Source organism: Pipra filicauda, unplaced genomic scaffold (genome assembly GCF_003945595.2).
Source record: "Pipra filicauda isolate LSUMZ 115617 unplaced genomic scaffold, ASM394559v2 scaffold37_size4185640_pilon, whole genome shotgun sequence".
Taxonomy (NCBI): Eukaryota; Metazoa; Chordata; class Aves; order Passeriformes; family Pipridae; genus Pipra; species Pipra filicauda.
In genome coordinates, this window is record NW_024104509.1 from 2,340,070 (window position 1) to 2,361,351 (window position 21,282).

The 21,282-nt window shown below is 41.3% G+C and overlaps 1 protein-coding gene across 3 annotated transcripts in view; it reads left to right on the top strand.

Annotated features, from left to right (window-relative positions):
• Positions 1-3,781: 3,781 nt before the first annotated feature.
• Positions 3,782-21,282, top strand: part of TRPM3 (transient receptor potential cation channel subfamily M member 3) — a 386,166-nt gene continuing 368,665 nt past the window's right edge. For all 3 annotated transcript variants that reach the window (XM_027752172.2, XM_039384840.1, XM_039384841.1), the window contains exon 1: positions 3,782-3,983. In XM_027752172.2, coding sequence (XP_027607973.1) covers positions 3,822-3,983 — 162 coding nt within the window. In that variant the 5' untranslated portion in view covers positions 3,782-3,821. The remainder of the gene's footprint in view (positions 3,984-21,282) is intronic.

Consider the following 21,282-nt stretch of genomic DNA (forward strand, 5'->3'; position numbering starts at 1 on the left):
AGAGGATGCCAAAATCTCTTCTCAGAAACATGGAGAGGAATAGTACATATTTACATGATGTTTATGATTGCTTTTCTGTTTTATTTCTTATACCACAAATATGAAATATCCACAGGGCCTTCATTCACAGGCCTTTCATCAAAACATCCTTGCCAGATCCAATGGCAGTTGGGCATCAGCTTTCCCAATGTCATCCCTGTGTGCTAGGACAGTATCTCTTTATTCCTCCCAGGCTGCCTGTCACTGCCTTCCCCTTCTATATACTCTCATTCATATTTGTGTTTTGCCCTGATCTCCTTGTTCATCCATGCAGACCTTTAGGTCTTTTCTCTGACTTCCTTGCTCACCAGAGTCAACTCCTTTAGAGCTTGGAGGAGGTGATCCTTGAATAACAACCACCACCCTTAGACCCTCCTCTGCTTCAGGTCCTTGTCCTATGGGACTCTTTGGAGCAGATTCCTGAACAAGCCAAAGTCTGCTTTTGCCTGGCTGTAGTGTGTCTCCAGCAGATATCAGGGTGGCTGAAGCTCTCCTGGGAGCACCAGGACTGGAAAATGCGAGGCTGCTTCCAGATGTTTGCAGAAGGCCTCATCCACAGGACTGATGAGACTGGGAGAATAGGTTTGTTCAGCCTGAAGGACGGAGCCTACAGGGAGTCTAGATTGCTGCATCCAACTGCTGAATGGGAAGGTGTAGAGAAGATGGAGCCAGGATGTCCTTGAAGCTGTATCGTGAAGCAAGAAGCGGAAACAAACACAAGTGGGAACATGAGAAATTCCAATTAGCTCTAAGGGAACACCTTTTTTCTGAGACCATGCTTAAGCACTGAAACATTGTCCAAAGAAACAATGAAATCTTCAGTTCTGGGGTTTTTCAAGACCTGACTGGACAAAGCCCTGAGCAAGCTGATCTACACAAAACTACTTTAAGGATAGGGTTGGACCAGGTGACCTTCAGTAGCCTGTTCCAGCATAAATCACTCTATAGCTTCTGTCTTGCTAATGCGAAGTGAAACAAAACTTTTCATCAGTCTTGAATGACTGTCTGAAGCCTCTAAGCAGTTCTAAGCAGTTCAAACTGTCCCCAACAGTTTATGGGTCTTGGACTCTGCCAGGCAAGAAGATCTAAACCAGGTAAATGGAGCTCTGTCACCACCTATTGACACGCCTTCTTGTAGTTCTTGATAAATATTTGGACATACTTATAAATGACTGTGAAGAATAAGTTTGTAGGTAGAATGAGAATGCCTGAAATAAGAATATCAGCCAACTGTGCAAATAACATGCAGTCATGTCCTTGTCTGCTAAGGATGAAAATACTTTCTTGCCAGGCATACACCTTGCCTGATTAAGGCCGTAACAGCAACACTTACAGGCGTATGTGGAATAGTGTTACGATGTGTATAATATGTTTATGTGCATAAATATTTATATAAATGTTGGAAACCAATTCTTTTTATGTGGTTATTAAACAAACACATTGCATTAAATGCTGGCAGACCGTGCAACAAGTTGAAATTTATGATGGTCTATACAAAAGGTACTTGGCACTTAGATCATCAGGTCTGGATTAATTACAGATAGAAAGAAGAAGGAGGAAGCTTTCTGTGCTAAAACTTCAATCTTAACATCAGAAAAAACCCAGTATTTTCATGTCTATGAATGTGTGATTTGCTTTTCACAAAATTTGACTTTCTGATACTACTCGAATGATCTGTGTTGTATATTAGACTTACTGAGGTTTAATTGGGTTTGGCTGTGGTTTTTTTGAAGTTTGCAGCTTATTTAAAATAGTCTGGCTATTTTTTTGCTGTGTTTGCTATATTTATCTTAAATAAAAACATGTGCTTGCTTTTCTCTTATATCTTACATGGTACTGTGAGCTGAATAAGTAGTATAGTGCTGTCTGTGTAGCTAAACAGGTGAAGGCACCAAACTTCATATTACATCTGGAAAAGAATTAAATAAGATCAGTAACGAATTAGTGACACAAGTATTTTTGTATCCTATCCATTAATTCCTTTGGAGATTCTTATTCCCCACTCTCCCAAAAAAATTCCATAAGAGCTTGTCTTCTGAGGTTTATGTAATTTGACTTTTTAAAAACTAACTTGCTTACAGATTTTTGTGGGTTTTGAAAACCGTTAGATTTCTCTAATGCATATTTAAAGGAAAACATGTGATTTGGGAAATTTGATGGTTATTACTAGCAGATAGAGGAGACATCAGAGGAAGTCATCTATAGATGTCATTAAAAATAATAAAACTAATGACATGATCAGCAAAGCTGACCAAATGCTGATGTGCCTCAGAGGGGAATAAATAAAGCTAAAAGAACTTATGAGAATAGTTCACCCAAATGAAGTAACTTGCTATAGTTACAGATGTTGGAAGGAAAAGGCCCTCCCAATAACATCTGTCTCCATTGAATGGAAAGTATTTAATCAGTCTGGAGTGTGTTTAGGAGTTTGGAGACCATCAGACTACCTAAAGCCACAATAAAGTCCTTAATCATTAGCTTCCAACCCATATTTAATAGAGAATTTAGAGTGTTGTTTGGAAACTCTGATCCACATTCCTTGCTTATTATTATCACATTAGATACACTGCGAGGAAAATATATCCTTTCATAAATCACTTATGTACTGTGGCTATAACTAGAATAACATCATTCATCATAATGTCATATCATCTTTTTAAAATAGTTCAGCTACTTGAGAAAACAGCAGTTTTAGTTTCGGTAAAATGGTCTTCTAAGAAATCTTTGTAAAAGGGTTAAATCGTAAATGCAAATCAATGATTTAATGCCTGCAAAACACTCACTGTGTTTTTTAATGATTACTAGAAAAGTGTCAATGTAGGCTTCTTTTGGTTTTTTGGGGTTTTTTTAGTTGGTTTTTGAAAATTAAATATTTACCTTGCAACGCTGTTGCCTGAGCTTGTACGCTTGACATGCTGCAGTGAGCTCGGAGGGCAGAGAAGAGGCAGCTTTTCTCTGTGGCACTGCACCAGTGCCCTGTGCTCAGCGCGCAGAGCTGATGAGCCGATATGCTTGTTCCTAAGGTACCTAGTAGGGCATACTGAATCAGGACTCTGACCAGCACCGCAGGAAACCCTTCTAGTCTTAGTAGAGAAACTTAATTTCAGAGATGTTCCTCGTCGATTTTAAGAAAGAAAAGCAGGCCCCCCAAAGGTGTGTCATAGTACCAATAGGAACCATACCATCTTTTGCTTGACTTGCTGTTTCCAACCCCCTAAGTGTAAACAGAAAGGAAAAACGCTGGGCTTGGTGTGAAAGCTGTGCTCCTGCGTCTGTTGCTGGATATTATGAATGAACATATTTTATTATAGGGAAACGACTAATTTATTTCCCTAGAACTACTGATTCAGTTTAATTAGAAAAAGCCTTTTGGCAAAATTTTTGCAAGATCTAGGTAGGAGGTGAACAGGTGTCATAACTTGTCATGTCTAAGCACAGTACAGCTGTCCGAGCCTTTCTCTTCCCATGCCAGTTTTCGAATTCACGGTCGGCCCCAAGTTAAAACTTGCTATGCTGTGGGATACGACGCTGTCCCGAGCGCTCCCCGGGCGGAGCGAGGCTCTCCCCGTCCCCGCGCGGTCCATCCCCGCGGGGCGAGGCGCTCGCCCCGCACCGGGGCTCCCCCGGGCAGTCCCGTAGCGGCGAAGGGCGGGCGGTGCCGCTCCTCCCCATCCCGCCCTCCCCGCCGCCTCTCCGCCGAGCCTCGGCGGCGCCGGTAAAGCGTTAAAAGGGCGGCGCAGAGAGGAGCGGGGGGACCGGCGGGGTTCGGCCGAGCTGCTGCCATGGGGCAGAGGCGACTGAGCCCCGGGCGAGCGGAGCGGGGCAGCGCCGCCGAGGGGGCGACGGGCGGCGGCGGCCGAGGGCGTCTGGCCGAGTCCTGGCGCCGGCTCAGCTCCCGGCGTGGCTCCTCCAAGCGCGGAGGACCCTCCTCGCCCGCGCCGCCGGTGAGTGACCGCGACCGCGGCTCCTCCATTCCGCACCCAGTGACTTCGTTGCCGGGTGGTGGTGATGTGAAGAGACCTGTTGCGCTTTGGGAGGAGGAATCGGCTTTCCCGTGCGCTGAGCCCGACTTTGTAGTTGTAACAGGTGCGAGGACCCACTTCGGCTCTCTTCGTGTGCTCCCCGGGGAGCAGCAGCTCGGCTGCCGCCGCCGGGGCTGGGGCCACACGGAGCGAAGCCAGAGTGGCTGGGAAGTAGCTGCTTGAGACTCGAGCTCGCCTTGTGCAGCCGAGGGGACAGTGGTAGCAATCGTAAGCTAAGGCAGGTAGGCTGAAAGGATGCTCTTGGGAACCAAAGGTTTTCATCTTGGGCAGGTGTCTCCTTGTAGGTGTATCTGCCTGCAGCCACCTAGGTGGTATGAGCCAAGAATCTGAGGTGGATAGGCAAACATTTTAAAGGAGATGCATGCCACAGCATAGATTACATGTCAGGAAAATGAACATCCTGGCCAGATACACATGGAAATTGAGAGAACAAATTGAGCATTCAAGTAGAAGGAGTGACATTTATTAGAGTGCTTGACAGTCTGCCTCCTTGGGATCAGAACCCTAGTGCTAGGTGCTGAACAAACACATATAAACACAAATTTTGGATGAACTGCTCACTGTTCAAGGACAATCTCAGTCCTTGTGTGCTTAGAAACAATGTTGTGTATTCCTATCTAAAGCAGACTCTCTGAGCTCTGGAGCGATACACCTTATTCAACGGATCAGATGTATAATTTCAAAAATGAACACTGATTTATAAGCTTTCGACCTGGGGGTAAGATGACCACAAGTTGAACGTCAACTGGGGAAATAATATAAGGGTGAAGAGACCTACGGTAGAAAGGATGCCATGGCAACAAGAAAGCATCAGAGAAAGTAACAATATTATCTCATGGAAGGGGAAGAGGAGGAGTATTGCATTCATCTGTACCACGCCATAGATTAAAATACTGTAATTTATGGTGGGGTTTGGGGGTAGCTTTTCTAGAATACACAAACTTCCTTTTGCAATAGATGCCTTAAATTTAGTTCCCAGGTAAGGGTTAGATCACCAGAACTCATCAGAAAAAGGCACAATGCAGTCAAGGGTTGTTTCTGTTTGGCTGATTGGTTTGTTTGTGGGGCTTTTTTTTTGGTTTTGGCTTATTGGTCTTGTTTGTTTCATGAGGCTTGTTGAGTTTCTCTTGTTCTAAACCGAATTGTTCTTGTGGCTTACAGCTGAGATGAATTCTTACTCTATCTAGCACCCTGAATGAGATTCAGGTTGCAAGTGTTTGGCCAGTATTGAAAGTTTATATTAATCTTTGATTAATCTTTGCTTTTCCAGAATCTTTCTGAAAGGATGAGCAACTTTTTCCTGTTTTCTTCTCTAAAGCAATACTATTGTGGTGTTTCTGTGTTAGTGGATTTGGATTACACTGAAACCACCTCCATAAATTGCAGGACAGATGAGAATGACTGATTCTGAATTTTTTGGTTTGTTTGTTCATTTGGTTCTTTTTAATTTGTGCCAGGTTTTTGGAAAACACTTTTTATTGTTGTGAATGGGTAGTTGCCAGTTTGTGTTTTCTTCATTTATACATTGTTTGTTTTTTTTTTTAATGAGAGCATAGGATTTCTGTAATTGCATTCTATCACTAATTCACTTACAATCATTTTCCAAAGTGCTGAAGAATTGAACAATATTTGAAGTGGAAAAGAGCAAACTTTTTCTAGGTCACACATTTAGCCGGCTCTAAGCAATCTCTAACTTTATACCTGTTATTTTTGTTTAGAATGACCCTGAGAATGACATTTTGAGTAAAGGCATTGCATATTGAAGGAATAAAGCACAGTTATAAATTAAGGCTTAGCAATTAAGTTTTTTCTACTGTTTTCCTCTCTCCATCATCTGCTTGTGGATCTATGGTAAGGGAAAGCTGAGTGGAAGCCCTTGATCAAACTGATGAAAGTTTTACCATTGAAAACAATAGATCACATTTTTGATCATGCTAAAATTCTGCCCATGAAGAGGAATGTCTGGATACTTTCCACCAAGATCTTGAGTTTTATTTGTATTTATGGCCTCTGGGTTATGTGAAATTTTCAACCCATTTTAAACAGGGGCTGCACAGTGTTCTAGTTCATTAAAGGGGCAATAAATGGCTGCTCTGCTGTACAGTTTCTGATCACAGCAACTTTTTTTTTCTTTTTTGTTCAAAGATAATAGAGATAATTGCTCTTGCACTGAAAATTTCCCCAGGATATTTACAGTAGCTCAGATACAAAATGACAAGTGAGAAATGTATGAACACATGAAATTAAACTTTATTTTGCTGTGACATCAGTGAAATTACAGCTGTGAACCAGGTCATTGGTCCTGTTCTGTAGACTGAAAATCAGATGGGCCGAGTACAAAAGATTGACGAGGAGACCCTTATGGAAGAACTGAGCTATGCGTATGTCACTGAGGAATAGTATATGTACAGTTTTAATCCAGTGAGTGAAGAGCTGGATTTCAAAGTGACTTGTCATGGGCCAGATTAGAGGTCCTTGATGAAAATATAGCTTGACCTCTGAGTTTCACATCTGTGAATTTAAGAAATCAGCTACCATTTTCTCTTTCTCACTTACTGTGGCAAAAGCATCTTTGTCAGGAGGCTAGCAAGCCTGGTGAGGAGGCTGTTAAACTAGGGAGAGAGATTATAGCCCTGAGTTACATGAGAAAATGCTGGGGCAAGGACAGAAAGTACAAGTACAGAGTGTGGGGAACAAGGCAGAGCTTGAGAATATTAAAATAAGAAAAAAGGATGCCCACCTCCAGGGTGTGTGCCCCTCTGCACACTGCCTGGGAGATGAGCAGGAGGGATAAGAGCTCAGCTTTTGGTCAGAGCTGCAGCATTGCTGGGAAACCTATGGTGTACTGGGGCACTGCTGTGATTGATGGAGATGAGGAGACCTTCAGGAGAGGTAAACAGGCTAAAGGAGGAATGGGGCTGCCCTCCATGTGAAAGAGCAGCTCAGATGTGTGGGGCTCAGGTCTATGTAGAACTTGTGGGTCAGGGTCAGAGGAGAGTTTGCTAAGTGTGACTCTGTGCTGGGATATGTTACAGATCACTGACCAGGGTAAGGAAGCAGATGGAGTTTTTCTGAACAACCGGAGGAAGGCTGTGTGTCACAGACTCCCATCCTCACTAAAAAATTTTCCACATCAGAACATCAGCCATCCAGTAGATTGCTGGAGTTTGTCAAGGAAAACTTTTTGTTAACAAATGGTCCTCCAGTCCTTGAGCAGCACACTGTGACCTGTGATTGTGCATCCCCCCCAGTAACACTTCCCCTGCTGCAGGCTGCACTGTGATCTGAGAAACGATCTGAGAAATGCTGACCATAGACAGGCTGACTTGTTTGCTCATTCAAGCTATTACACGATTTTTTTTTTTTCCCCAAGGAAACAACTGTATTTGTCTTTTCTGCTGGAAAGCAGAAACAATGTTCTTATAAGAAACTCTTGCTGCAGTTTGAGATGAAGATAAAGTGGTGCAGGTGCTGTACTTGTTGATGATGAGTAGGAGCAGTCTGCAGGCTCCTCTCCTAAGAAGAGTTTGTCCTGCAACCAAGGAATCGATGCAGCACACCACAGCTTGAAGGCACAGTCCAGCACAGCACAGGCCAGGGCATACTCAGGTTAGCTGGTATGTGGATCACTGACTCTTGATTTGCAATGGTTTCCATGTCAGGATCACTACAGATGAAGTAGGTGATACAGTGACAGCAGACACAGATAAGGCAGATCCTCACCACCCTCTGTGTTGTCACTGACAAGGTCCACCAGGCTTCTGCACTCAGTGACTTGGCCAGAGGAGGAGAGAGGCTACTAGCCAGGATTGATGGTCAAGTCAGGGATCATGCAGGAGTACTCAACATCCACACATGTTCCCTTGGACCTGTTCAGGCAGCACCCCAGGGTCCTGAGGGGATGGCTGATGTCCTTGTACAATCAGTTCGCATCAGCTCTCCAAGGCTGAGGAGATCAGGGAGAACCCCAGCAACTGAAGAAAGGCTTCTTCAAAAAAGGGCAAAAGCCACTCTGAGGAACACAGGCCAGCCAGCAGGCCATCTGCCTGAGGTAAAATCAAGGAGTGACTTGAGACCTCCTGGATCCCATGTCGCAGAATCACAGAATATGCTGAAGTGGAAGGGACCCATGAGGATCATAGAATCCAACCCTCCCCAAGAGTCACACTATGTGCCCGAGAGTACTGTCCAAAAGCTTCTTTAACTCTCTCAGGCTTGGCGCTCTGACCACTTCCCTGGGGAGCCTCTTCCAGTGCCTAACCACCCTCTGGGTGTTGGTCTAATGTCCAACCCAGACCTCCCTTGACACAACTTCAGGCCATTCTCTCAGACCCTGTCACTTGTCACCAGAGAGAAGAGATCAGTGCCTGCCCCTCCTCTTCCTCTCACAAGGAAGTTGTAGACTGCAATGAGATTTCCTCTCCGTCTCCTCCAGGCTGAACATACCAAATGATCTTATAAGGCTTCCCCTCAAGGCCTTTTACCATCCTCATGGCCCTCCTTTGGACACTCTCTAGTAGCTTAATATGTTTCTTACATTGTGGTGCCCAAAACTGCCACAATATTCAAGGCAAGGCTGCCGCAGAGCAGAACGGGACAATCACCTACCTTGGCTGGCTGGGGATGCTTTGTCTGATGCCCCCCAGGACATGGTTGGCTCTCCTGGCTGCCAGGGCAGTGCTAACTCATATTCTACTTTCCATCCACCAGGACCTCCAGGTCCCTTTCTGTGGCACTGCTTTCCAGCATCTCATTCCCAGTCTGTACGAACATCCAGGGTTGCCCCATCTCAAGTGCAGAATCTGGCCCTTCCTCTTGTTGAACTTCCTATGGTTGGTGATTGTCCAGTCCTCTAATTTGTTGAAGTCTCTCTGCAGGGCCTACTTGCCTTTGAGTGAGTCAACAGCTCTTCCCAGTTTTGTATCTTCTGCCAACTTGCTTGGTATCCCTGCCAGTTCTGCATCCAAATAGTTTATGAAGATGCTGAAGTGCTCAGGGCCTAAGATGGAGCCCTGAAGAACCTCACTAGTGGCAGGTCGCCAGTCTGATGTTACCCCAGTCACTATCATCCTCTGTGCTTGACCTGTGAGCCAATTGCTCACCCACCATATGATGTGTTTATCCAGCTGTGTGCTGGATATTTTGTCCAGAAGAATACCGTGTGAAACACAGTATCCTTTCAGTCTTACTGATATCCAAAAGGATTACATCAACTGTTTTTCCTTGATCAACTAGGTGGGTTACCTTGTTATAAAAGGAAATCAGATTTGATAAGCAGGACTTTCCTCTCATGAAGCCATGCTGGCTTTATCTTTCAGGCTGCATTGTCTTTCAGATGTTTTTCAATACCTCCCAGAATAATCTTTTCCATGATTTTACCAGGCACTGAAGTGAGACTGACAGGCCTGTAGTTTCCAGGGTCCTCCTTCTTGAAAACTGGGACAACGTTTGTCAGCTTCCAGTCAGCTGGGACCTCTGAATTCTCTGGATTTCCAAGACCACTCATCATTGAGAGAGGTTTTGCGATGACATCAGGCAGCTCTTTGAGGATTCTGGGATGAATCCCATCAGGCCCCATAGATGTGTAGGGATCCATCTGGAGCAGCAGATCCTGCACAATTTCAGGGTTGACTGGGAGTTGATCATTCTCACAGTCATGGTCCTCCATCTCAGGGCAATGAGACCCCCTTGGTCTGTCATCTGTGTTAAAGACAGAGGCAAAGAAAGTTTTAAACACTTCTGCCTTGTCTCTGTCCCTGTTTGGGAGGTGACCATCCTCATCCTGTAACAGTGCTGATATTTTTATACTGCCTATTGCCATTAATATATTTTAAATAACTCTTTTTGTTGTTCCCCACATTACTGGCCAGCTACAACTCCAGCTGAGCTTTGGCCACACAAATTTTCTCCCTGCAGTGGCAAGGAGCATTTCTGTATTCTTCCCATGTCACTTGACCTTACTTCCACTGGGCATAAACCTTCCTTTTTTTGCCTTATCTCCAAGAGAAGATCTCTGCTCAGCTAAGCTGGCCTTCTGCCTCAGCTGCTTGACTTCCAACATTTGGGAATTGCCTGCTCCTGTGCCCGTAGGAGGTGATGTTTGAAAAGTGACCAGAACTGATGGACCCTGGCAACTGCAAAAACATTTTTCCAGAAGACCTTACTTACTAAATCCCTGAGCTCTCCTCATGTTCAGAGTTGAGGTTTTGGTGGCACCTTTCCTCCTGTCAACAGAGATTTTAAAGTTGATCACTTCATGGTCACTGTGGCCAAGACAGCCATCAGTCTCCACTTTACTCACAAGATCCCCTCTGTTGACAAGCAGCAGATCAAGAAGGGCATCTTTCTGAGTCGGCTCCCTTAAGACCCGTTCCATAAAGTTGTCATCCAGGCTTTTTAGGAATCTTTTGGCCCAGGTTGAACCAATCATGTGATGCTCCCAGTTAACTTCTGGAAAGTTGAAGTCCCCCATAAGGACAAGGGCAGTTGACTTGGAAGTGTCCCTTAGTTCCTCAAAGAATAATTTGTTAGCATTATTGTCCTGGGAGGGATGGGAGGTCTATAGCAGACTCCCATGGTATATGTGCATTACTTGTTTGCCCCTTGATTCTTACTCAGCTGTGCCATTGCCACCTGTGAGCTCCAAAGGTTCTACCCCTTCTATACTACACAGTGCCACTTCTCCACCTCTTCTGCCCTGGCTGTCCCTCCTGAAGAACCTGTAACTGTCCAACAGGGCAGTCCAGTCACAGAACTCACCCTACCAGGTATCACTTATGCTAATGATGTCAAATCTCTGAGACTGGGCCAAAGTTTCAAGCTCCTTTTGTTTGTTCCTGGTGCTGTGTGCATTGATGTAGAAGCATTTCAGCTGTGGTACATTGTAGCCAATACGTGGTGAAGCAGATTGAGGGATCCCATTGGTGCTTGTTTCTTCAAATTTTGGCACTCTATCCCATCACTCATTACTGGTGAGCCTGATTGTGTCCCTTTTCAAAGCTCTGCCAATGAGCCCCACCAGCTCCTGCTCTAGAACTCTTTTTCCCCTCTGAGATAGGTGTGTCCTGTCAGGTGTCAGCAGATCAGGTCTTGAGTAGGTCATCCCATGATCGACAAATCCAAATTTTTTCCACTTACACCAACCTCAGAGGCACACAGTCATCTGATTCCTATCAATATTATTCCTTATTATGGGAAGAGCTGAGAAAATCACTACCTGTGCTCCTGATTCCTCTACCAATCATGCCAGGGCCTTGAAGTCTCTTTTGATCGCCCTTGGACTTCTCTTTGTTATTTTGCTGCATGTGATGTCTGGGCATGTGAGGGAGTAAACAATGACAAAGAGCAAGGAATTGCCAAGGGTCTGTTATGCCTGACCCACCCTACTGCTCTTTGTGACAAAATCATGGGAATGAGAGGAGAACAGCAGATGTCACCTACCTCCACTCTAGCCAGGCTTTTGTACCTGGGCTATTACATTACAGTCAGAGAGGGATGACATGCTGGTGAGTGAGGGCCATTTGGTGGAGCCAGGGTAGGGGACAGGGGAGTAGGCTCTCTCCAGCCTTGGAGTTTTCACACCTTGGCTGGGTGAAGCCCTAAGCAGCCTGATCTGCCCTTTGCAGCTGAACCTGCTCTTGGCAGCAGCTGGGACTGGAGAGCTCCTCAAGTCCTTGCCAACCTGAGTTACGTAGTGATTATGTAAATCAACGTTAGAAAGTCCTCTGAGAGTTAATTTACAAGATGCACACTAGCACAGCTGGTAACTGTTGTCTATATGGTTTTCTTGAATATCTTAGAAGTGTACCTACATTGGTTATCAGATGTGGAAATGCACTTCTTAAGAAAAAAAAATGGTAGTTCTAGCCCAGGGCAAGGACTGGTAAAATAATCTATTAAAATTGTAAAAGGGAAAGTAACACTTTGCCTGGCTGATCTCCCTGCTGCACTGGGGGGAGGATGCACCCCTCCCTGTTGCAGCCTCCCTGTCCAGGCCGAGCTCCTCGCTGCCTCCTCCAGCTAGCGGATTCAGCTAGAGGATTTAGCTTGCAGGAGGTAGCTAAAGCAGGTGTCCATTATGTTTGAATGCAATGCTTTTCTGATGGTTTCATTGCTCAGAAAGCTTAGCAACAAAGGATCTAATAAGCCTGGAAACCAGAAATCTCTGTCAGTGTTGTGACTGGGAGGTGAGCCAAGGGCTTGGGCAAAGTAAGCCTACAAGAGGTGCTTGTGCAGGTTGCAGGTCAGATGTTATGCTTCTGGACTACTCGCATCATCAGATGAGTTTTAATAAATTTTACTACTGATCTGATTTTACTATTTTTGATGGAAATATTTATTTTTATTGCTATTTTTTTTAAAGTTCTTGGTAGCAGAAGGGAGCATAACTAATTCAGTGTGTGAACACAAATTGTATGACAAATTGTACATTTTGTTTAGCTTTTATTTTAGACAGCTGCTTTCTTTTCTTAATATTTGCACGTATAAAACGGGCTTTTAAAATATTAAATAGTACATAGCAGAGTGTTTTCTTGATTTTTTAAAATTTGTTTCTGTGTGCTGTGGATGAGCAACACTTTTTTTTTTGGCTGCTTATTTGGATGCATTAATAACAAAACTACAAACAATGACTAGTTATGCTTGAGTTTAAATGCAGTTTCTTGAACATAAACATGATGTTGCTTTTTTTAAGAACCTCTCCTGAACGTATTGCCTAGTGTCTCCCTGCAGTGGGCCTCCAGTAAGGAAACCTGTAAAGAAACTTCTTGTAGTAGACAAGTCCTATCTACTTGTCTGAACAGCTGATCTTGAGTTTGTGCTTTTAGTGGTGGGGAAAAAAAAGTGTAATCTGTGCATTACTACTTTGGTGTATGTGTGGACTAGCCTGTTAAGTAGTGCAACAGTTGGATTTTTAAAGGGTAATAATTCATTATGATTCTAGGGATCATGTTTTTATCAGAACTGAAATTATTTAAGCTGATGCCTGTTAAAATTCTTGTGACGATGTTCTCTATGGTGTGGATTGAGTACTGTCTGATGCTGGACAAATGTTCATAATCCCCTGTTATTGGTATGAAGTGACTTTGAAATTGCTAAATTTTGTGCTGAAGGGAAAGATTCAGATTTTGGATTTAAAGAGTTCCAGGAAACGCTTATATAAGGCAACCCTCAGAAATCCCTTCCAAGCTAAATTATTCTATGACTGTATGTATCAAGAGTAGTACTCTGTACCTGGTAAAGCAGAGTGTATCTAACTGACTGCAGTCATATGAGATACAAGTCACTGCAGAGATATAATATGATTTTTAGCACAGAAGATGAGGAAAATAGGAAAAAAAATCCCAAACCGAATGATGAGGGGGAAATGAATTCCCATCAAAATAATAAAACAAAGCAGTAGTTCAACTTCCACAATTCTCATCCACTTGTCTCCCCTGAAAATACACCAGGGACTATTATATTGAAGATGTAGTGTCTAAGAAAGTACCAAGGACTGAAGTTGCCTTGCTCTTTCTTCCTTTCTTGTGGAGATAATAATCATTAATTATTAATGTAGAGCCTATTCTGTATTTTAAATGAAAGTACATGTGTTTCAAAAAAAGTTGGAGGTTTAATAATTAGCATGATAGAGTCAAACTCCATGGGCAGAATTGAAAAATTATTCATAATGGGGGATTTCTGACTTCATCTCATTTGCTTCTTTGAGGCCTGATGATGTTTAAGTGGTGGTTGGCCTCCCTTTTGATTAAAAGATTTATTTCAAACTGAATATCCAGAATCAATAGACATCTTTTAAATATTGAGCTCTTCCAGTTGTGTGCTGTGAATGAACTGTGAGACTGAGAGTTGTTGATGTAGAGGTGCTGTTGTTCCTGATCACACCACAAAAAGCCAAAACAAGCCTCTGAAGGCTTGCTTTTCTATAGGACATTTTATCTATTATTTATAAGACATGTTATCTATTCTGTGCACTTGCTCAGGTCTTGCCTGAAAATACTGGATTTAATTGAAAAGAGAAATATTTTAAAATTACAAACAATAATTTAGGAGCAAAACAAAAAAGAAAAAAAAGAAAAAAAAGAGAAAAAAACAGTGTGTGGGAAGATGAGAAATCCATCGACCTGTGATGAGGAGCATGAAGACTCGTATCTACATCAGGAGGCACATTTCCCTTTCACAATCTGGTTGGTTTTGGGTTTTTTTGTGTGTGTGTTTGTTTTTTGTTAGGGTTTTTTTGCTATTATTTTTTTTAACTGTAGGAAGCAGCTACTGTGAGGCATGCATGCAGGCTTTTGGAATTCATCTGAAGCTTATAGGATGTTTTATTCATCTCAGCATAATACAGACAAGTACTTCTTAAGCTATTGGAGGTGTATATTGGTTAAGAAAACAGGAGAACATTTTAACTTGCATTATTTAGTCTAACACTGGCTGGGGAGTGATATAAGTGTCCTACTATAACATATTTTCTGTGTTTGTAGCTGAAAGCAACTCTTTTCAGGCATATATTTATTACTTCTGATGAAGCAGCATTTCAACAGTTCTGTCTCATTTCAAACTGATAAGAAAAAGAGTCTTATTCTTTTCTGGTACATGTAGCATTTTTTTCTGGTATTCTTATGTTCTTTTTGCTTTTAGATGACATAATTGCTTTAATGACATGAAGAAAGTGTTGTGTAAAGAGTATTCAATATAGGCGATCTCCTGTTGCAACTTTTTGAAGTTTGCCATGAAGCTGACTTGTTATAAAACCCTGTGAATCACAGGGACTGCAGAGGTGCAAGGAGAAAAAAAATAAAATATTTTGTCTAAATAAACAAGCTAATGAAAACTTTCTGCTTCTTCTTGCCAGACGTTGAGTGCTTGCTCTCTAGAAAGATAGTCTATTAAGAAAAAGCCTCTGATGGTAAAGTTCTAATTTATTACATCTATTTATTCTGTCTTTATTTCTTATTATTTCCTCTGAATGATAATAGAATCATAGGTCATAGAATATACTACTTTGGAATGGACATATCTGGCTCATAGAGTCCAATTCCTGGCCCTGTGCAGGACACCCCAAGAATCACACCATGTGCCTTGTCCAAACACTTCTGGAACTCGGATAATCTTGATGCTGTGACCATTTCCCTGGGGAGCTTATTTCAGCATTCAGCCACCCTCTGAGTGAAAACCCTTTTCCTGATATTCAACCTAAACCTCCTCTGACTGAGCTTCATGCCATTTCATCAGGTCCTGTCACTGGTCATGAGAGTGAAGAGATCAGTGTCTGCCCCTCTGCTTTGCCTCATGAGGATGTTGAAGACCACAGTGAAGTCTCCCCTCAGTCTCCTCTTCTCCAGGCTGAACAAAACAAGCAACCTCAGCTGCTCCTTATGTGGCTTCTCCTCCAGACCCTTCACCATCCTCATGGCTTTTGGCTTAATAACTTTCTTGTATCGTGGTGCCCAAAACTGCCAAAATATTCAAGGTGAGGCTGCACCACTGCAGAGCAGAGCAGGATAATCACCTCCTTTGACTGGCTGGTGATGCTTTGCCTGATGCCCCCCAGGACGTGGTTGGCTCTCCTGGCTGCCAGGGCACTGCTCACTCATATTAAACTTTCCATCCACCAGGACCTCCAGGTCTCTCTCTGTGGCACTGCTTTCCAGCATCTCATTCCCCAGTCTATACATACAAGGGTTACTCCATCCCAGGTACAGAATCTGGCATATTCTCTTGTTAGACTTCATCCAGTTGATGATTGCTCATCTCTCTAATTTGTCAAGGTCTCTCTGCAGGGCTTCTTCATGATTTTATCAGGCACTGAAGTGAGACTGACAGGCCTGCGGTTTCAAGTGTCCTCCTTCTTGCCCTTCTTGAAAACTGGGGCAATATTCACCAGCTTCCAGTCAGCTGGGACCTCTCCAGGTTCCCAAGACCACTCAAAAATCATTGAGAGAGGTTGTACAATGACATCAGCCAGCTTTTTGAGGATTCTGGGATGAATCTCATCAGGCCCCATAGATTTGTAGGGATCCAGCTGAGTAATTTAAAAGTAGCGTAATTTAAAAGTAAACCTAAGCAGAATTTAATCTGGAATGTTGAAATTACTTTGTTGTTGGAAAAGCTGAAACAGGCTAGAATATGTTTCACTATTAAAGAATTCACAGACGTCAGAAGTTCACAACAGTCAGTTGTGGGCTAGGTAATTTCAGTAGTGGTCCCTCAAGAGAATAGGGTACAAGAAAAGGAAATGTGTGCAACTGGATGACTTAGAATTTCCAAAAGGTCTAGTGTGAAGCTTTGCATCTCAAAAAGTTGCCATGGGAAATGACTAAGGCTGTAGTAATATCAGAAGTTGTGAAAGAAACTTGGAGACAAGTGGAATTTACTGAGGCAACAAGGCAGACAAGTGAGAAAGATTTTAATAAGCTTAGCAGTGAAGGTAGGTGCAGTGAAATTCACCTCACAGTATGAGCCTATTTGTTCTCCCATTTAGTTATCAAAATTGTGACAGGGCTGGATTTGATTCACTGTAACTGTTTTGGAGACAACAACCTGTTGATTTTAGATATGCATTTTGATTTTAAAAAAGTATTTCCTTAATGTTTAGGTATTAGAGTTAGTTTAAAAGCTAATATTAAAAGGTATATACAAATCCTTTACATTGACAAAGAAAGAACACAGATATGTATGTATGAAAACAAAATTTAATCAGAATTCAAGCTTTCAACCCATGTGGACAAGGACTACAAAGGCCCAAACTCATTCCTGACACAATGCATGTGAAATTGGTGGGACATGCTCTGATGCTGAGCATATAAAACACTTAAATATAAGAAAGTGAAAATCTAGGGATACTAGAAAGTTTTTAAGAGTTCATTAAATTAATTCACAGAAGCCATTAAGAAGGCAAGCTCCTTAGTTATGATTGTTCAAATCAGTAGATTTGACAACCTTACTAAAACTCCCTAGTGATTATGTCTCTGTGGTACTGAGAGGACTTTAGAGATGCCTTGTTTCACACAGTTGCATCAATTGTGTAATGATGCAAGTAGAGCAATAATGATTTATTCCTCTGTCAGTGTTGGAGTGTGACTTTATAGATGCCATTTCACATTCCAAGTGGGGTGGCATTACTCAGACTGTGGAACAGCTACACTGCTTACAGCTGCTGAAAATCTAAGCTGAGTAATTAAGAAAATGCAAAATACAGGAGGTGATTGCAATGCACAACGTTCTTACTTAATGGTGCAGATGAAAGTGGTTTCATTAGCTGAGATACAGTGCTGTTGATAACATGAGTTTTCTGCAGTACTTAACAGGGGATGTTTTTCTTATCGTTACGAACAAGATTCTTCTTTTCTACAGTTGCTCTTTTGGATTTTGTTTCCATCCAGGCACAGCTTAATCATTGCAGACCAAATAAACAATGGCTATGAGATATAAACTAAGCATAAGTTGCTACTTGCATCTCTATTATCTACCTACTGCTGCATTTCAGTTTTGTTGAGGTGCCTCAATGAGAAAGCCAATAATAAAGTGGCAACTGTACAAAAATGCCTGTTAAAGAAGTTTGCCTCAGCTATTTCTTCTATTTTTTGAAAGGGAATGAGAATAACAACCAACAACCTCACTGCTGCATACTTTGGAGGGGTTCTAATTCTAAGAGGAAATTAGAAGTCTTCAAGGATTCCTATGTGTGATAACTTAATTTGACTTAAGAAAACATGCAGTTCACCAGGCTTCTGTAGATTGCTTTTTGCACTAACCAAAATTTTCTGATACTCCTCCTTTCTCCTCATAAGCACCTCTTTTTTTCTTCAGTTGTGGGACTGTCTGAACGTCCCACAGTCCAGTCTCCCTTTTTTAGGAATTAATTGTGTTTAAAGATGTCAGATTTTTCTTAGAACTCAGTATTTTATCTGTGTGTGCCTTCCCCAGACTGTCCTCTTTGCATGTGTTAACTGTTCTATTCTTTCCTTCAGAGACTTTCTGCAACACTGGCACTACCATCTTTATGCATATTTTTCTCTTCCCACTCCAATTTATATATTTTAAAGTATATATATGTAGGTATGTATGTAGATATCTGTATAAAGAATTTTGAAAGCTGAGTCATAAGGATGTGTTTATATTATGCTATTTTTGAAGAATAAGCAGAAGTGCTATTATACTGAAAAGCATTGATGGGCTCATCCCACTTTTTAATTTGGTTTCATATCTATAGACAAGTACAGGATGCTTAAAGCAATGATTCTTTACCACGACTGACACAGTATCTCCTACCCACTAATTTTTTTTTTGGCTCCCACAGCTTTTCCTCCTTTGTTTCATCTTCTTAGAAACAGCAGTGTAGTTAATATGATGGCCAAACTGCTACCTGGCTCTTTCTGAGTCAGACAAGTTGAGGTGTGGGCAGGAGCTTAGGGTTGTCTGACTCCACCTGCCAGAGTTGAAAGGACTAGTGAGAATATCTAGTACTATTCTGAGTAGTCAGGGGCCTATGACATAAAAAAGCCATTAAATTTTGAAAGTGAAGGCAAGGCTTAACAAAGGTGCCTGTCCAAATATGTGTTGTGTCTGGCTTTTTCTTCTTTCTTTTATTTATTTATCTTTTTAGTTTGAGGCAAATGTTAAAAGATGTCATGGCAAAGTTGTGTAAGGCCATTTCCTAATCTGTTTCCAGCTACTTATTTGGTATTATAACAGGACAGTGAAGTGATTCTCATGTCTGGCCAGAAACTGAGATTAGTCTCAGGTGGAAGTAGTCTCATAGGTCATATTATTTAATGTCATGATTTTGAGGATAGTCTTTAGTTTTATGTTGAACATCTCAGATCTATTCCCTTTGTATAAAGGTTAAAATATTTTTAATTTCCTAGTGGCAGTGACTCTAAAAAAATGAAATCCTACAGTCCTATAAGAGCGTTTTACTTCACTTAATAATATGGCACTAGAGAGCTCTAGCTGATTGTGCCTCCTGGCTGATGACCTTGCCGCATGTGCTGTTATCACAGGCAGCAAGGGAGATCATAGTTTACTGCTAGCTTGTTTATTGTGATGGGTGTTCTACTAACAGCTGCATATCTCAGTGCAGAATGTATTCTAATGGAAAGAACACTTCAAGTCCAATTAAGAAAATTGAGGATATTTTATTGTTCCAGTAATCTGATAGATGATATGCCTATACCTTTATAATCAGATCCAAAATACTGGGAGCAGGGTCTCAGATTCATTGTGTGAAAATCTGTAAGCATTTTCTTAATTCAGATTTATTATTTATTATTATTAATACCAGAACTTCAACTCCTGTAATTACCGGGCCTCTGGATCTTGATGTTCCCTGTAATTAGATATCAATGTTTTGTTGTCAGATAGAAAGGAGATGATAAAGCTTAAATTTTATGAAGTAAATTAGCTGTTAAAATGTTGATTCTGTGGGAATCAACTGTTGTATTATTAGTGTGATAGTTGTGTATTCATGCACACTTCACATAAAATTGTTTTTAAGGGCTGGTAATAGGCACGCAGTTGATTCAGTGCATAATGAAGGGGATATGAAAAGTATAGCCAACATGTAGTGACTGGGCACTGTAAGCAAGTCATCCACTTGCCTCCACCTGCCTTTGTTCAATGGAATTTGTTGATTTTTCATGGTATCTTCTAGATATCCCACAGCTATTTTTCTAAACGTACTGTTGGGCATTCAGAGATCCAGTATATCTGAGATACAGATAAGGAATCTAGCACATGCATGGTTGATCTGATATATCTGGAAAACAAGTGTTTTCAAAAGTGGCTTGTGCATGTGTGGTACATTTGACACCTGATGCACTTGGAGTGCTCCAGGCTTTCATGCAGGAGGCACAGCACATCGTCTGTTTTATTCTTGAAAACTCACAGTTCAGAAAGAACCTTTTGTTCATTCCCAAATTTTAAGAATACACCCTAGAACTCTTGGAGGGCTAATGTGATATGGAAGAAATAGGACATTTAAAAAGCCTCTTCCAAAAAGAAAATTTTTTTACAAGTTGTAACAATGTAGGCAAACTGCTCTTTTGATTTCTTAAACACTGGCTCTGAGAGATAATGCTTACATTCTTAATTTCTGATAAAGTTCAAGACAAACGACATTCACAATTACTTTTAGAAATGTTTCTGTGCTGATGACCATTTGCTTTTTCTTTGTCTACTTTAGCATGGTACCAGGAATGTGAGAGGTCAGAAATTCTGGCCTAAAAATTTGCCTTATTTTAGTGCAAGAGAAGTCAGAATTGAATTACCAGATTTTTACCCCTACAGAGGTAAAATTAAACTGGGAAAGATAATAATAATCAGAATATATTTTAAAACTTAAAAATTTGAATAAGATTTTGGTGGATTTCTTAAAAATTTAGTAAATTTGAAGTTTGTAGATGTTACAGAAGTATATATTACTTAATTAAAAAGAAGCCCTTCAATAAAAAATTACTCTTGGTATATACTGTTGTTAGTTTTCCATTTGTAGCCTTAGAAATATTTATGACAGAATTCTCCATTGAATTTGGAACCTGTCAGCAGATGTCAACAACAGAAGGAAATATAATCCAATAAATCTGTTCTCAGTGTATAGTTAGGTATGCCTTTTCAAAAAAGTACTATAGCTTTTGAGAGAGAAAAGAAACATAAAAATTTAATATTTTTGATGGGCATGTCTCATTGCTATTCTTATTTCTTTCTCCACAGAGAGAACTGGAATTTTTATTGAACATAGTCATTTATTTGCCAGATATTGTGAGATGTGACTGGAGGACATTAGCAAAAAAATGTTGAGATATTTTATTATCACTGTAGAGAAGCACACAGTTTAGACATGTATAAATGTGTACTGGCTACAGTCTACCTATTGCAACAAGTGGACTTAGAAACAAAAATTTTTATAATAAAAAAAGAGTTCAGTCAAACGTTTAGGCTCTTAAATTCTGAATCACAGTTATTTATGTTGGAATGAATTTTACTTGAGTGTGTGCAGTGTAAAAGTGTAAATCTGATGACTTTTTATACCAAATAGAATTTTCCATTGAAATGGAGCTCCGTTTCAAAGCATCACATGAGAACTGATTCACAAGCGTAGATATGCAAGTTTAGATTACAGCTCACAGTAATGAATAACTTTGTTTAAGCCTTGTTGAAGAACACCTCCTGACTTGCAAATAAGTCTTGAACAGAGTCCTCA